The 17,084-nt window shown below is 39.3% G+C and overlaps 1 protein-coding gene across 2 annotated transcripts; it reads left to right on the top strand.

Moving 5' to 3' along the window:
* Positions 1 to 13: 13 nt before the first annotated feature.
* LOC131720979 (toll-like receptor 2) lies at positions 14 to 16,575 on the top strand. 2 transcript variants are annotated; one of them, XM_059013612.1, is made up of 3 exons: positions 15 to 68; positions 8,623 to 8,763; positions 14,675 to 16,575. In XM_059013612.1, exon 3 carries the CDS (start codon positions 14,833 to 14,835, stop codon positions 16,222 to 16,224), a length of 1,392 nt encoding a protein of 463 aa, XP_058869595.1. In that variant the 5' UTR covers positions 15 to 68; positions 8,623 to 8,763; positions 14,675 to 14,832; the 3' UTR covers positions 16,225 to 16,575. The 2 variants fall into 2 exon arrangements, with proteins under 2 accessions (XP_058869596.1, XP_058869595.1); XM_059013613.1 differs by lacking the exon at positions 8,623 to 8,763 and having other exon boundaries at positions 14 to 68.
* The last annotated feature ends 509 nt before the right edge of the window (positions 16,576 to 17,084 follow it).

Below are 17,084 nucleotides of genomic sequence, written 5' to 3'. Positions count from 1 at the left end.
GAACACCCAACCAAACTGACGTCACTGAATATTTCAAACTCCAGACGAGCGGGAACCAACGGAGACAGGTTAGCAGGGAGAGAGCGAGAAGAAAACTTTACAGGCAACTTTATTTACTTATTTATTTATTTAATTAATTAATAACGCGTTTAATATAACATAGCGTGTATGTACTCATTGTGCTTTATGATCAGCAGTTTCTCAATTAAAATGTTATTTCAAACTATCAAGCGATTAACACATTTATTATCTTACTGGGTTACTTTACAATTCTAGTGACCTTAACATAATAAACGCTTTAGTTGGTGGTAAAAATGTAAGTGCATCTTCTTTGTAGGACATTTTTATCAGCTAGTTTCAAGATTTTTTTTAATTTATTTTTTTTACAACATAAGAACATAAGAAGAACATAAGAAAGTTTACAAACGAGAGGAGGCCATTCAGGCCATCTTGCTCCTTTGGTTGTTAGTAGCTTATTGATCCCAGAATCTCATCAAGCAGCTTCTTGAAGGATCCCAGGGGTCAGTTTCAACAACATTACTGTGGACCCTCACAATTCTCTGTGTAAAAAGTGCCTCCTATTTTCTGTTCTGAATGCCCCTTATCTCCATTTGTGACCCCTGGTCCTTGTTTCTTTTTTCAGGTAAAAGAAGTCCCCTGGGTCGACATTGTCTATACCTTTTAGGATTTTGAATGTTTGAATCAGATCGCTGCATACTATAGTCTTCTTTGTTCAAGACTGAATAGATTCAATTCTTTTAGCCTGCATACGACATGAAAAAGACCTAGGAGTTTATATTGACTCAGAAATGTCTTCATCTAGACAATGTGGGGAAGCTATAAAAAAGGCCAACAAGATGCTCAGATGTATTGTGAGAAGTGTTGAATTTAAATCAAGGGAAGTAATGTTAAAACTTTACAATGCATTAGTAAGACCTCACCTAGAATATTGTGTTCAGTTCTGGTCACCTCGTTACAAAAAGGATATTTCTGCTGTAGAAAGAGTGCAAAGAAGAGCAACCAGAATTATCCCGGGTTTAAAAGGCATGTCGTATGCAGACAGGCTAAAAGAATTGAATTTATTCAGTCTTGAACAAAGAAGACTACGCGGCGATCTGATTCAGCAGGGTGATTCTAGTTTCATACCAGCAGTGGTTAAGACTCTGGACTCTTGACCGGAGAGTCTTGGGTTCAATCCCAGGTGGGGGACACTGCTGCTGTACCCTTGAGTAAGGTACTTTATCTAGATTGCTCCAGTAAAAACCCAACTGTATAAGTGGGTAATTGTATGTAAAAATAATGTGTAAAAAATAATGTAATTAGTGGGGCTTGCGAAGCAAGAGTCCCCACTTTAAATCTTCGAAATACTTCTTCTTCTTCTTTGGCACGCTACTCCTCTTACACCGTTTAAGCTAGAAACGCCGTTCAAACTTTAAAACCTGTAGACCGGTCTGGAATAGTGTTCTTGTATACAACTTTTTGATATATTTTATACTATTAAGCTTTTTGTCTTTTTTTGGCCATCTTCATTCACTTTAATGGGACTTTTTTCAACATTCTAAAGCTCCCCATTGTTTAAAAACTCCCAGACTTCCAACATTCTATTTACTGTAAACGATGTAACTTTTGACATAAATCAGCTACTTTGGCCACTTTCCCAACAAGTAAGACAAAAAGTTAGAGGGTATGACATCTTCCTCGACTTCTCTGCTATTCAAATACGAAATCAAAACAAATAACTTTTACCAATCAAGAGGTACACCTGTTTTAGTAACCGCACCAACTACGTTTTCTGTGAACTTTTAGAAATAACTGCAGTTTTGACCACTTTCCCAACAAGTTAGACAAATACTTAGAGGAAATGAAATCTTCCTCTACTTCTCAGCTATACAGGAATGGCATCTACCAATCAAGAGGTACAGCGGTTTTAGTAACCACACCAAGTTCTTTCAGTAGGCTACTTCTCACTGTTAAATTAACTGTCATTGAACTTTGAGAAATTTCAAATGATAGCACATTCTAAGCATGAGACAATTGGTAAACAACGTGACTTTTGACACAAATCAGATACTTTGACCACTTTCCCAACAAGTTAGACAAAAAGTTAGTGTATGAAATCTTTCTCTACTTCTCTGCTCTTTAAATCTGAAATCAGTTCAAAAATATCTTCTCCCAATCAAACAGTACATGTCTGATGAAATGTGTGATCTAACTGCCCCACAGTCCAAAGTAATAAGGTTGATATAGTAGTCTATCAAAGTAATCAGACCAATTATTTTACTAAATTTAACTTTGACTGTATGTAACTGCTTTGCTTTAAAAAGTAAAACTTTTTAAACTTCTTCCACTACCACAAAAATACTTTTAAAGAGCTAAAGCAAGCCCCACAACTTTACTTGTAAAGTTACCATCTAGTTGTATGTAAAAAATAATGTGATATCTTGTAACAATTGTAAGTCGCCCTGGATAAGGGCGTCTCCCTAAGAAATAATAAATAATAATACCCCGATGGCCTTTTCTTTTGTGAGGGAGGGCAACATTATCTCCCTACATTACTCTCACTGAAAAATAAATAAACACAATGCCATGAGATTTACAGTCTATTTTATTCTTTAAATAATAATACAATGTTGTACAGATAGCCTATCTCATATGTAAGCATTTTAGTTGTATCATTTCAAACAAATTGACAATACTCATGTTTTAATAGTAACAATTGTGCAAGTCCAGTAAATAACTAATATTGCTTCTGTTCAAATCTAGTTAAAAATCCTAATCATTTTTATTATTCCAATGTAATGTGCAAATCTGAAAGATATGTAAATATGGTAAATGGCAAACTAGTTTAGCAAAACTAAATCGAAAGGGGAAAATAATTTTAAACAAACATTTGTCAGGAAAAGTTTGTTCTGAAATGCTTCTAAACAGTAAACATTAAAGTTTTTTTGTTCCTCCAAATATCCGGGTGTCTATGGTGGTCATGAGGCAGAAAGGAGAATCAGGACTGAAGAACTGCAAGTTTATTTTCCCAAAATCAAATTCTAAACAAAAACACAACTCACTGAGCCAAAACAGAAAGGTTAAACAAGAACAAGTCATGAACACAAAATGAAACAGAAAATCCTTTACCCAAGTCCTGCACTATGTTTTTAAATAAAAATAAAGGAACGTCTCCTCTCTCTCTCTCTCTCTCTCTCTCTCTCTCTCTCTCTCTCTCTCTCTCTCTCTCTCTCTCTCTCTCTCTCTCTCTCTCTCTCTCTCTCTCTCTCTCTCTCTCTCTCTCTCTCTCTCTCTCTCTCTCTCTCGGAGGATTGTGGGAAGAGCTTGCAGAGGGGCGGTAGTGTTTGAACGCTGGTGCGGTAGGAGAGTGTTTTCTGCTACTATTTTTGGCAATTTTTTATAATTTGTTAATCGTTTAGTTTGTTTATATAATATATTTGTTTTGTTGTTTTACTGTTACTGCGTAGCGTTGTGTGTGTGTGTGTGTGTGTGTGTGTGCAGGTCCCGTTATGGGGTCTCATTCTGGAGGGCTTGGTGCTCTGACCCGCCGACACGGGTTTGTTGCTTGCCAAATGCCGGGGTGTCGGTGGAGGTTTGCCTGCTGGCAGTAAGCTCTGTAGTAGGCAGTAATAAAATCATGTCTGCATCAAGAATGAACAATGCTGTGGTCATGTTCTTTAACGAGACGCAGTTTGTTGATACGGTTGTACAGGAAGGTTTTGTAGTAAAAGGTAACTTAGTGCAAGTGTCTCCGTTAGCGATACCTGTTACTAAGGTTATGTTATCAAATGTACCTCCTTTTATTAAGAATGAATTATTGGAGAGAGAACTGAGTAGGTATGGGAAACTGATGGGTCTGATTAAACCTATTTCTTTAGGGTGTAAAGACCCACTGTTAAAACACATACAGTCTTTTAGAAGACAGGCTTTTGTAATGTTACATAATCCCAATACAGTGATTTGAGGTGGCATGGAATTCTTATGTTGAAAGCACTAATTGTATTGTGTTTGCTAGCTCTGATATTCTGATCGGGGAGCATGGGAGGAAGAGTCGGCGTCTGGAGCACCATCACCATGGCTGAACCGCAAGAAGTGCAGCCTACCCCTCAGCCAGAGATGCCTGCAGATCAGGGGGAACCTGTACAGCCTATCCCTCAGCCAGGCACGGCTACAGATCACGTGGAAAAAGTGCAGACAGCCTCTCCCACACACCAAATTAGTGCCAAATACAAACACCGGAGAGGATTGTGTGGTCCATGAAAATAGTAAAGAGAAAGAGTTCATTACTGGCAAAAATTGAAAAAAGAACAATACAAATATTATAGAAACCCTTGAAGGTGAAGAAAAGCTAGAGAGGGGTTCTGAGGCGGTCATTGAAGCGTCTCGCAGCAGCAGCTCTGAGCCTCAGCCAGGAAAGATGACAACTCTCCGCTCGGGGCGGAGCACAGTGCTGCGTCTCAACTTGGCTCTGCAGTGGATTGTACACAAACTGACGCGCAATAGACAGCAGAGTCTGAGGAGGTAGACTGAAGGCAAGGAGAAAACAGAAATAGAAGACTACCAAAGTGGTGGTTATAACTGTGAGGAAATGGATGCAGGAGAAATCTCTGACTCCTCGTTGTTCTCTGACATTCCTGAAAGCCAAACCCCCAGATGTAGTAAATATTATTCTGTTGAAATTAGTCATTATTTTTTAAATGATCAAACTTTGTGCCAGGGAGATCAATTTTTGATAATATTTTTTTAATAAGAGAATTTGTTATCAATAACACAGATGGCTGATTTTAATGTGGGACTGGTTTCTTCAGATCAAGAAAAAGCTTTTGATCGGGTTTACCATTTTTATATTTTTAAAACCCTAGAAGCCTTTGGGTTTGGTCCTCGTTTTATTACTTATATTAAACTAATATATATGAATATTGATAGTGTTTTAAAAATAAATAACGGGCTGAGCCAACCTTTCCCAGTGTACAAGGGTATCAGGCAGGGCTGCCACTCAACTGACATGTTATACTCCCTTTATTGGCTCTGCTGAGGAACAGGTTGTTGGGATGGACAGTGCCTTGCTCTGTTCCAACCACAACAGTGGAGGTGTCTGCCTATGCTGATGACATCACTATTGTTATTTGCAGTAGCAGGGATATCCAGGGGTTACAGCAGAGCCTTGGAATATTCCAGAGAGCGTCATCAGCAAAGATTAACTGGGCCAAGAGTGACACCTTCCTGTTGGGGAGGTGGCAGGAGAGTGGGCCTCCGTTCCTGCCCCAGACTCTGAGGCAGAACAGGTCGGGGATGAAGGTGCTGGGGGTCTTTCTTGGCACAGATACATACATGGAGCAGAATTGGGAGGGCCTGGTGGACAAAGTCAAGGGGAGGCTGGAGCAGTGGCGGGGATTGTTGGTCCAGCTGTCCTTCAGAGGGAGAGTACTGGTCATCAACAACCTGGACTCACTCGATGGCTCAGTGCAACAGAGCTGGCAGGCAGGCTGGGCTGGCGTTGCGAGGGGGGTGAGGGGCTGTGTGTCCCCTGGGCTCAAGGAAACCCTGAGAGAGGGGATAACACAGGGAGGAAGACAGAGACAAGACACTGCTTCCAAAACTGCTGGTGTCTCCCACTGAGAGTGAGGAAGAACAAGGGGAGGAAGAAGAGGAGGAGGAGGAGGGGAAAGGAAAGATTTTAAAACTTAATTTTAAAAATCTCAATTGTAAAGAGTTCTACAATCTCTGTATAAAAGCAGCTTATTGCAGTCGGCTGATGGGGATGGTAGACTCCAGATGGAGGGCTCACCTGTCATTAGGAGAGGAGGGTGCTGTACAAACCCCCACTGGACAAGAGAGTAGGAGACCTGCAGTGGAGACTCCTGCATGGCATCCTGGCCACAGGCATTGATCCTAATCACAGCTCAACCTGCAGTTTCTGTTCGCAGGAGGAGACTGTTTTTCATACGTACAGTGACTGTGAGAGATTAGAACCCTTCTTCCAGCTCCTAAGGGAGCAGCTGAAGGTCCTGGGGGTGGTTTTTACAAAAAAGATGTTCATCTTTGGGGTCCCTTACAGGAATGTCTGTGCTCATTAATTTTCTCTTAGGACAGGCTAAATTAGACATTTTAAAGTCCAGGAAGAACATGCTGACAGGTGCAGGCCTGACAGAGGTGGTCAGACTTTTTAGAGTGCTGGTGGTCTGCAGAATCAAGGTGGATTTCACTTAGTCAGTGACCTGCAGGGCTTCCAGGAGAAATGGTGTGTGGGAGAGTCTGTCTGCTCAGTGAGTGAGGAGGGAAACATTCTTGTATTTATATAGTATTAATTTTTATTTAGTCTGCTTTATTAATGTGTTTTTGATTGATATTCATGACATTTTTGTATTTGTTAAAATCTGTTTTTTTGAGATTTTAATGCTGATGCGCTGGGGAGGCTTCGGCTGATCCCCGGAGGCAGCAAAAGTCTTTATTTTTGTTGTGTTTTTTACTATACAGTATTGTAATGGATTTTAATTGGAATAAGTATTAAATGATCTTAAATTCTCTCTCTCTCTCTCTCTCTCTCTCTCTTTGATGTAATTGGCCTAATTACGTCACAGGGTAACTGATTGCTGCACACGTGGTAACAGGGGGTCACTCTGTCTCTGATCTAAGCATGAACTGACTCTGCGTGGTGTTTGTTGAAATAATTTGCAGAGACCGATCTTTAGTTTCAGATTCTCTTCTGTATTTTGCCTGTGATAAAAACATAACACATACAAAAAAATAAATAATCAGTCGCCTCCTGAAGTACAGCCACCTCATTCACACGGTTCACAGACTGGGAAGTTAACAGTATTATACTTTATACTATAAGCTATTAAACCAGCATACCAGAGGTTAAATGCCTAAGAGACACAAATGGCAAAATCATAGACGAAGAAAAAAAATAGCAAATATATTAAATGATTACTTTTCACAGGTTTTTACAAAGGAGGACACGGACAACATGCCCCACATTTAGACCTGTTCTTATCCAGTTTTAAATAACTTTAGCATAACAGAGGCAGAAGTGTTAAAGGGAGTAGGAGCTCTTAAAATAAACAAATCCCCTGGGCTGGATGAGATCCTCCCAATAGTACTCAAAGAAATGAAAGAAGTTATTTACAAATCGCTAACCAAGATCATGCAACAGTCTCTTGACACGGGTTGTACCGACAGACTGGAAAATAGCAAACGTAATACCGATCCACAAATAGAGAGACAAAACCGAACCAGGTAAATACAGACCAATAAGCCTGACTTCTATTATATGTAAACTTATGGAAACTATAATAAGATCCAAAATGGAAAATTACTTATATGGGAAGAATATCCTGCGAGACAGTCAGCATGGTTTTAGGAAAGGGAGATCGTGTCTAACTAACCTGCTTGATTTTTTTGAGGATGCAACATCGACAATAGATAATTGCAAAGCATATGACATGGTTTATTTAGATTTCCAGAAAGCTTTTTGACAAAGTCCCGCATAAAAGATTAATTCTCAAACTGAACGCAGTAGAGATTCAAGGAAATGCATGCACATGGATTAGGGAGTGGTTAACATGTAGAAAACAGAAAGTACTGATTAGAGGAGAAACCTCAAAATGGAGCAACGTAACCAGTGGTGTACCACAGGGATCAGTATTAGGTTCTCTGCTATTCCTAATCTACATTAATGATTTAGATTCTGGTATAGTAAGCAAACTCGTTAAATTTGCAGAGAACAAAAATAGGAGGAGTGGCAAACACTGTTGCAGCAGCAAAGGTCATTCAAAATGATCTAGACAGCATTCAGAACTGGGCAGACACATGGCAAATGAAATTTAATAGAGAAAAGTGTAAAGTATTGCATGCAGGCAATAAAAATGTGCATTATAAATATCATATGGGAGATAGTGAAATTGAAGAAGGGAACTATGAAAAAGACCTAGGAGTTTATGTTGACGCAGAAATGTCTTCATCTAGACAATGTGGGGAAGCTATAAAAAAGGCCAACAAGATGCTTGGACATATTGTGAGAAGTGTTGAATTTAAATCAAGGGAAGTAATGTTAAAACTTTACAATGATATATTTATATCAAACAGGTATAAATATATCATTGTAAAGTCAAACAGGTTAGTTAGACACAATCTCCCTTTCCTAAAACCATGCTGACTGTCTCCCAGGATCCTGTTACTATATCCTGTTACTAAGTTATTAATTATTATTATTTGTTTATTTAGCAGACGCCTTTATCCAAGGCGACTTACAGAGACTAGGGTGTGTGAACTATGCATCAGCTGCAGAGTCACTTACAATTACTCGCCCAATTAATCACCCGAAAGACGGAGCACAAGGAGGTTAAGTGACTTGCTCAGGGTCACACAATGAGCTAGTGGCTGAGGTGGGATTTGAACCGGGGACCTCCTGGTTACAAGCCCTTTTCTTTAACCACTGGATCACAATCCCTCCTAGTTGTAACCTCCATGTCCATAAAAGTACATCATAAACATCCTCTGTTGAGGTAGTCTCTGTTTACATTACGTTTCCCCAAAGTAATCTGAAAGTAATTTTATTTGAGTAGTGTGATTTAGGAAAATCTATTAATGAGTGTCCCTGTTCTGGTGCTTCCCCTGCAGCAAACTTTGTCCCCAGTGTGTACAGTGACACAGCAGTGTAGCTGGGGATGAGCGTATTGCATACAGCTTCAAAGAGCAAAAGGATCACACCTGTATTTCTACAGGTCTACCTCTATTTGAATTCCGAAAGCATTGTTACAGGTAAGCTTTTCAATGGTTACTCTTTAGTTAACGTCTGTTTTATTATCAGGGAACAGCCACCTGCTTTATGATTGTTTTTACTCTGCTTTACCACACCCAGGTGTGCACCATCCTATGTTTTACCATGCTTTTCACTATATTACAAACTCAATTTTTTTCAAACTCCTGATCCTTGTGGTAGTTTTACTGTGTGTGGAATTTAATTAAAAGTATCTGAATATTGTTTAGCAAAACACTCTGATCACCTTTTATAATACATTTTTTTATTTAACCTACTATTATAATAAACTATTTCGAGTCTATATATAACAATCAAATAGAGATTTTAGTAAAACCACACCATGTGTCTGTTTCTTTATTATGTCTAGGTTTGAAGGAAGGTTCTGTTTAAAGTCGATTTTACAACCAGCTCAAATTGGTATGTGTGGTCGGATTGACAGGCTCAACAAACCCTGTGAACGGGGTAGCATTTGGTGAAATACTTTGAGATACAGTGTGGTGATAAAAACAGCTGTTTTAAAAAAAAAAAAAAAAAAATTGAAAAATTAAGACGCTTTTGTATACACCTGTATCTCAAAAAGTACAGCTAATTAAGGAACCACACTTAGCATACACATAGTCCGGGAGTGTAGATGTGTAACAGGGTATTTATATTTTCGGGGGTCCTGGTTTTACTGAAATTGAACCAAATAACGGTCTGACGTCAGTGATTGGCCGCGTTGCTTTCGACCGTTCCATTTCACTGAATAGGGAGACATTGAATAGCCTATAGTTCAGCACACACGGGTCAAATCTGTGTTTCTGTCTGAAGAAAACTGGTAATCCGTGATAATAATTAGTGCTTGTGCCTTCAGTACTGGGGAAACCAATAATAATTGGTTCATTTAGGAAATACGCCCCCCCCCCCCCCCCTCTCATTTTATGATATGGTCGGGGCACACACACACACACACACACACACACACACAGAGTCAGCGGTCCGAGCCCAACAGTGTATACTTGCAAGACGGACGACACGCCTCACACCCCAAGTCTGGTACCCTTATAACTGCCTCTACAGTGACACAATTTCCAAGTCCTCACATTGATGCACTGATCCCACCCATGTGAAGCTGTTTGTTTTTTTTGTTTAACTAATATACTTTTCTCTGTATTGTCAATGTCGTAACATGTAATATGCCCATTTTGTTTATGTTTTTCAAATATTGAATACATCGGCATTGCATTCTAAATAAACCATTTAATCATCATTACATTTATAAAGGCAGTAATTAATGTGATTACATTTCCATATAATATATTCAAAAGCAGTAATCGTTAACTATTTGCAGTATGTAATGTATGTTAAAAAAAACAAAGAAAAACAAAAAAACAACAAAGATAATCTGCAAGCATTGTTGGGAATGGTCTTGATGTCAGCGTATTTTTAAAATATTGCTTGATACTCTGATTAATATCCTGCCCTCCGCTTCTTTGGAAACTGTTCAATTATCCGTTTGTTTCTATTGCAACAATACTGTTAGAACGGAACCCTATAAAAATGTACTACTGGATTTTGGAACAAGGTACGATGGTATCTGTGAAAGTCCAATTGTATTGTATAATAAATGTATCCTACACCATCAATGTACAATTCCCTGTGTTACAATAATGCAGTACAACCATAGTAATAATAGTATAGCTACACTATAGAACCGTGGTACATTTTTATAGGGGTATAGATTCACACAATCTACATTTACTTAATCGTATTAAAGTAAGAATGATGTGTGTCATTCTCCTCTTATTTACAGTGTAAAATTGACATGCTTACATGTCTGTATAGGTTAGCCTCGGTATACACAATAAAATATAGGAAGCTGAAGTTCAGGTCGTCACTCATATTATTTGCATCCCAGTTTTTGTTTTGTCCTTTAAGCTTATATGCCAATCGATTTGAATGATTATCCCTTTGTTTCATATCACGTTGACCTGCTTTTTGTCTGTGAGTATCCCACAAGGATCATCCCTTCTACAAGTGCATGTAACCTGGCCCAACATGGATTTATGTGGCACATATGCCAATGGAGTTTGTATGTCATAGCTAAATATCTCTGTGCCATGTATTTACATATCCTAAATGAAATACAGACTGAAATTAGAATTTTAATGTAGATGTAAAATAAAAATACAGGCCTGCGTAAACCATTGTGCAATCAGTTTTTAATATATATATATATATATATATATATATATATATATATATATATATATATATATATATATATTTCTATAACTGTTAATTTGCAGCATGCACAAAGTGAATTAGATATAGGGTATATTCACCCCTGGACATGTTCACATAGATATACCAGCATGTGGATTAGTGTTTAGGGCTCTGGACTCTTTACCGGAGGGTTGAGGGTTCAAAACCAGGTAGGGCACTGCTGCTGTACCCTTGAGCAAGCAGGAACTTCACAGATTGCTCCAGTAAAATACCCAGCTCTATAAATGGGCACAAATACAAGTCACTTTAAATAAAAGCATCAGCTAAAAAAATATCTATAGCAATTTATGCCCATATGTGAAACACACACACACACACAAAATACAGCAATTTATCATGTAGTTACATAGAGGTGGTGATTAAATGGGTCTCTTTTAGCAAGATACAGTTGTATTGAAGTGAAAGTGGTTGCCTATAGGTACAGTTGGTGGCTAAAAGTGGAACTGAAGACAAACCAACCCTAACCCCAAACCCTAAATAACAAGCTGTGATGCAAATTAAAATCCAACTACAGCCTCGTATTAAAGATTATAATCATTGAACACTTCTGTGATGTTTGTTGGTAGAGAAGTGAATTAATAGAAAGGGAGTGGATTTAATCTGTTCCTATTAAATTTGGAAGATTTTTTGATTACATACACAATATACACATAGGGTAGCAGTGTAGAGTAGAGGTTAAGGCTCTGGACTTGACCGGAGGGTCGTGGGTTCAATCCCAGGTGGAGGGACTTTGCTGCTGTACCCTTGAGCAAGGTACTTTACCTAGATTGCTCCAGTAAATCCCCAGCTGTATAAATGGGTAATAGTATGTAAAAAAAATGTGATATGTTGAACAATTGTAAGTCACCCTGGATAAGGGTGTCTGCTAAGAAAGAAATAATAATAATAATAACATAAGAACATAAGAAGAACATAAGAAAGTTTACAAACTTGCTCGTTTGGTTGTTAGTAGCTTATTGATCCCAGAATCTCATCAAGCAGCTTCTTGAAGGATTCCAGGGTGTCAACTTCAACAACATTACTGGGGAGTTGGTTCCAGACCCTCACAATTCTCTGTGTAAAAAAGTGCCTCCTATTTTCTGTTCTGCATGCCCCTTTATCTAATCTCCATTTGTGATCCCTGGTCCTTGTTTCTTTTTTCAGGTCAAAGAAGTCCACTGGGTCGACACTGTCTATACCTTTTAGGATTTTGAATGTTTGAATCAGATCGCCGTGTAGTCTTCTTTGTTCAAGACTGAATAGAGTCAATTATTTTAGCCTGTCTGCATACGACATGCCTTTTAAACCCGGGATAATTCTGGTTGTTCTTTGCACTCTTTCTAGAGCAGCAATATCCTTTTTGTAACGAGGTGACCAGAAATGAACACAATATTCTAGGTGAGGTCTTACTAATGCATTGTAAAGTTTTAACATTTAGAGTCATACATGTGTGCAGTTTTGCTTCCCCACATCGTCTAGAAGAAGACATTTCTGAGTCAACATAAACTCCTAGGTCTTTTTCATAGATTCCTTCTTCAATTTCAGTATCTCCCATATGATATTTATAATGCACATTTTTATTGCCTGCATGCAATACTTTACACTTTTCTATATTAAATGTCATTTGCCATGTGTCTGCCCAGTTCTGAATGCTGTCTAGATCATTTTGAATGACCTTTGCTGCTGCAACAGTGTTTGCCACTCCTCCACTCCTCCTATTTTTGTGTCGTCTGCAAATTTAACAAGTTTGCTTACTATACCAGAATCTAAATCATTAATGTAGATTAGAAATAGCAGAGGACCTAATACTGATCCCTTTGGCACACCACTGGTTACCTCGTTCCATTTTGAGGTTTCTCCTCTAATCAGTACTTTCTGTTTTCTACATGTTAACCACTCCCTAATCCATGTGCATGCATTTCCTTGAATCCCTACTGCGTTCAGTTTGAGAATTAATCTTTTATGCGGGACTTCGTCAAAAGCTTTCTGGAAATCTAAATAAACCATGTCGTATGCTTTGCAATTATCCATTGTCTTTGCTGAATGAATGAGCTGTAGTTTGAAACACACAGCATAGTTAATAACCATACACAGTACATATGTACTTCATCAGTGAAAAATATTGGCATTTTTTACATTGTATCCAAATGGCTTGTTCTGTGCCAGTACAAACATTTCAGCACTCTATGTTAACTAGATCAGCCAAAGGATGTGTGGATATAGTGCTCACCTGGTAATGGCACAGTCGTGTAGTGTACAGGGTGGGTCATACAGTCAGGAGAATTCAGGTTGCCCTGGCTATTTGAAGTTTGCTGTCTTTGCTTGGGGATTCTAAAGGAGTGTCACACTGGCTCTGGTGATCTTGCCGGTCAGAGGGGCAAAACCAGCAGGGACTGTTTCTCCTCACCATGCTACAGTTCAGCTCAAGCGGACACATGCAGGGTTGGTCTTTGTTCTCCAGAGGCAGATAGCTCACTGACATCTGCTCTCAAGTTCCTGGGTGAAAGTCCTCCTGAGATGTTGTGGGAAATTGCTGCAGTGAGGGAATGTAATTGGACATCTTGGGAGTAAATTGGGGGTATGTGGCAATGTGACCTGCCCCTGTGTGCATTTTTATGTTGTATGTTGCGTGTGTTAATGTTGGTGTATTGTAGTTGGTACACGGGATATAATGTGGGTAATGAGCACGAGTATTTAAAATGTATAGGCCTAATTGTATTTAGGGACGGGAATTGCACTTCACTTCACGTGCATTTAAAGTACTTAATATATGAGCACAGAGTATTCACAGATTAGTTCACATGCTGGGATTCAAGTGAATAATGAATTGGTAATTGAATCCCAGCACAATTGTATATATATATATGCACGTTTTACTCAGTCGGGGTTTGTGTGTTCAGTGACTGGAGAACGGGAGTGAGGAAGGAGAAAAGTAAAGAAAAGAAAAGTTTCTTTGACTCGCCATGTTTGTTTGTCTGTTTACTGTTTTGTCGTTTTGTTTGTCTATTTATTTTGGCTTAAAGTGCCGTGTTCTGTTTTGTTCAACCTTTTATTTATTTGTTTATTAAAACACTGCGCGCTGCCGCGACTCAGTTTCATCACTACTGCCTGTGTGTCTGTGATTCTTTCTGGCCTGACGTCATCCACTACAGCCTGTTTGTCACAGGGTAAAATAACTGAGCACTAGATTTTTAAGTAAAAAGAGTAATCCAAGCCAAACAACGTTATGCCAGCTATATAGAATATGTATACATCTGTTTATAAATACAAGCTGCATGGAAGCAGTGTGTTCTTGGTATTGTATCACAACATAATCCATAGTTCAAGCTGCAGCTCTGTGTTTTTAACTGTTTCCCACACTTACCTGTATACATTCAGCTTCTCAGATAACAATGTAAGCTATCTAGCTGCTGGGCCTTGATGTCAAAACTACTGGTTAGAATCCATGCTTGTTTTGTACTCCAGTTTCCAAACAAGCATGCCTTCTTCTGCAGTTAAAAGAGGAGGAAATGAAATACAGAAAATGTATATAGTATAAATCATCCATTTAATAAGCAGGTTAATTTGGAAACGGCTTCATTCATCACAGAGAATATACCTTCTCTGGAGGAAAAAAAGCTAAATTTAAAAGGAGTAGCTCATTAAGTTTCACATTCTGCCTTACAGGTGCCAAATGCCATCCCTTCAGAGACAAAGAACATGATGCTGATGGGAAACCACATATTGAAAATAAACACCAGGACATTTCCGAGGTTTAAGAGTATTGTTTCCCTGGACTGTCCTACAGCTGGCTGCACGAAGTAGAAGGGAACACATTCACTTACATGCACACTCTGGAGCACCTGACTCTTCAGCAGCACCACTCTGTGCTAATGGTGGGATCCCAGGCCTTCTACCCACTTTATAAGCTGAAGTCTCTGAGAATCGGCAAAATCCAAACACAAGACATGAAGACTATATTCTTTGATCTACGAAATAGCCAGCTGGATACTCTGGGTCTGTACAGAATAGATTTTGAGACAATGAGGAAGCCCATGTTTGAGGACGTTGGCCAGTGCCCCCTGAATACCTTGGAGATATTTTCCTCATCCATAAACCTGATAGATGACTCTGCCTTTTCTGATCTGAAGGACTTGAGAGAGCTTCTGGTGAAAGAGTCCTCAATAAAAACCATTCACCCGAATGCTTTGATGAAACTGCATGCCCTTGAGTCCTTGACCCTAGAGGGGTGTTCCCTGGACCAGGTGCCACGTGGTGTCCTGTATTCCCTGACCAACCTGCAGGTTCTTAATTTAAGAAGAAACATGCTGCAGACCCTCCCAGCAGAGCTGTTCAAATACAATGGGAAGTTGCTCCACATCGACCTCAGTCTCAACCGTCTCCAGACTCTGCCCGAAGGCATCTTCAGACTCCCGTCCACTCTTTACGTGAACCTCAGCGGGAACTATTTCACTTGCGACTGCAGCCTGGCCTGGGCTTCTTTCTGGGTGAAGTCCTTGGGAAACACAACCAATGCAGAGGATTTCATGTGCTTCGCCCCTGTAGAGCTTCGTGGCAAGCATTTGAAGGATTTTAATCCCATATGCATTCCTGAATATGTATGGTATATTCTCATAGTCATCCTCGGAATGACTGTCTTGTCGATTGTGGTTGTCCTGCTTTATGTGTACCGTTGGAAGATCTACTATCAGTGGTACCTGCTGTTGTCCAAGAGGAAAGACACAGAAGTCTGGGAGAACAACCCCAGGTTTAAGTATGATGCTTTTGTTGCCTACTGCGAGAGGGATTTTGAATGGGTAGTCCATGAGTTGATTCCTAACCTAGAGAACAATGCCGGTCTTCCGAACATGAAATTGTGTGTGCCGGACAGAGACTGGGAGCTGGGAGGCAACATCCTGGACAACGTGGAGAGCAGCATTCAGAGAAGCAGGAGGACCATCTGTGTGATATCCACGAACTTCCTGAAGAGTGAGTGGTGCAAGCTGGAAATGAGCCTGGCACACATGCAGCTCTTCTCAGAGAACAGAGATGTCTTGGTTTTCGTATTCTTGGAGAAGATCCCTGTTGAAAGGTTGTCCCAGCAGCAGAAGCTCCGCAGGGAAATGTGTAAGAAATCCTGCCTCGACTGGCCGGGAGGAGAAACAACTGCTCAGAAAGTCTTTTGGGAGAAACTCAGATCTCTCATTTTCAAAAACCCTGTGGTCCAACAAATTTAAACTAAATGAAAAATCTACAGTGGTTCATTAACAACAGTGGCAAAAAAAATAGAAATGTGTTATGTTAAGACAATTGAAACCATTATCCCAGGATAAATTATAAAACATAAATAAGTGGTTATAAAAATAGCATAAAACAAAAATATAACATAACTTATGCAATGTGAAAGTGCTTTGAGTGAAACAGTTCAAAGTGTCGCAGGTGACGCTGAACTAGTTATTCCATATAGTAAAACATTAGACTCTATTGCATGGAGGATCTCAGTAAGCTACAGTAAATGGTTCATCAAATGAAACAGATTCAGTTATGTTAAGTTTGCTACTGATGTGGAAAAGAACAGTAATTGGATACCAGAAAATATGAATAACAGTGAGTTTTGGCCTCCTTCAGTGTTCTGGATGGAAGTGACTCTGTGCGAACAGAAGGGAATGTACAGTAACAATGTATACAGATCCAGAACTATTGTACATGGTGCAGAATTAACCCTGACACACAAATTGAAACATAATCCTCTTGTTATGTGTGCATGTAATATGTGCCAAAGCAAGTCATCAGTGACTGGGCCCAAACTTTGTCCAGCCTGTAGTCATTTAGCTAAACACTGTAGAATCTTGTTTGAATGTAATGATTCTGAAGGAATTTCTTTCTCTCATCTAAATGTAGATCCAAAGGATATTAAGAGGATTGAATGCATAAATTGTGAAGGAGGTCATTTAGTGAAATGGGCTCATCTAGGTAAATTGGAATGTGTAGAAGGTGTCCCAGCTAAACGTGTCCAAGTATCTTGTAGGTACGAAGTGAGATGGCGTCTCACACCTGTGATGCTAAACTTTGGATAAAGGGGCCTGTTGTCGTTTTC

This window comes from Acipenser ruthenus, chromosome 46 (genome assembly GCF_902713425.1).
Source record: "Acipenser ruthenus chromosome 46, fAciRut3.2 maternal haplotype, whole genome shotgun sequence".
Classification (NCBI taxonomy): Eukaryota; Metazoa; Chordata; class Actinopteri; order Acipenseriformes; family Acipenseridae; genus Acipenser; species Acipenser ruthenus.
The sequence above is the reverse complement of the archived record's forward strand: the minus strand, read 5'-3'. Positions and strand labels throughout refer to the sequence as shown.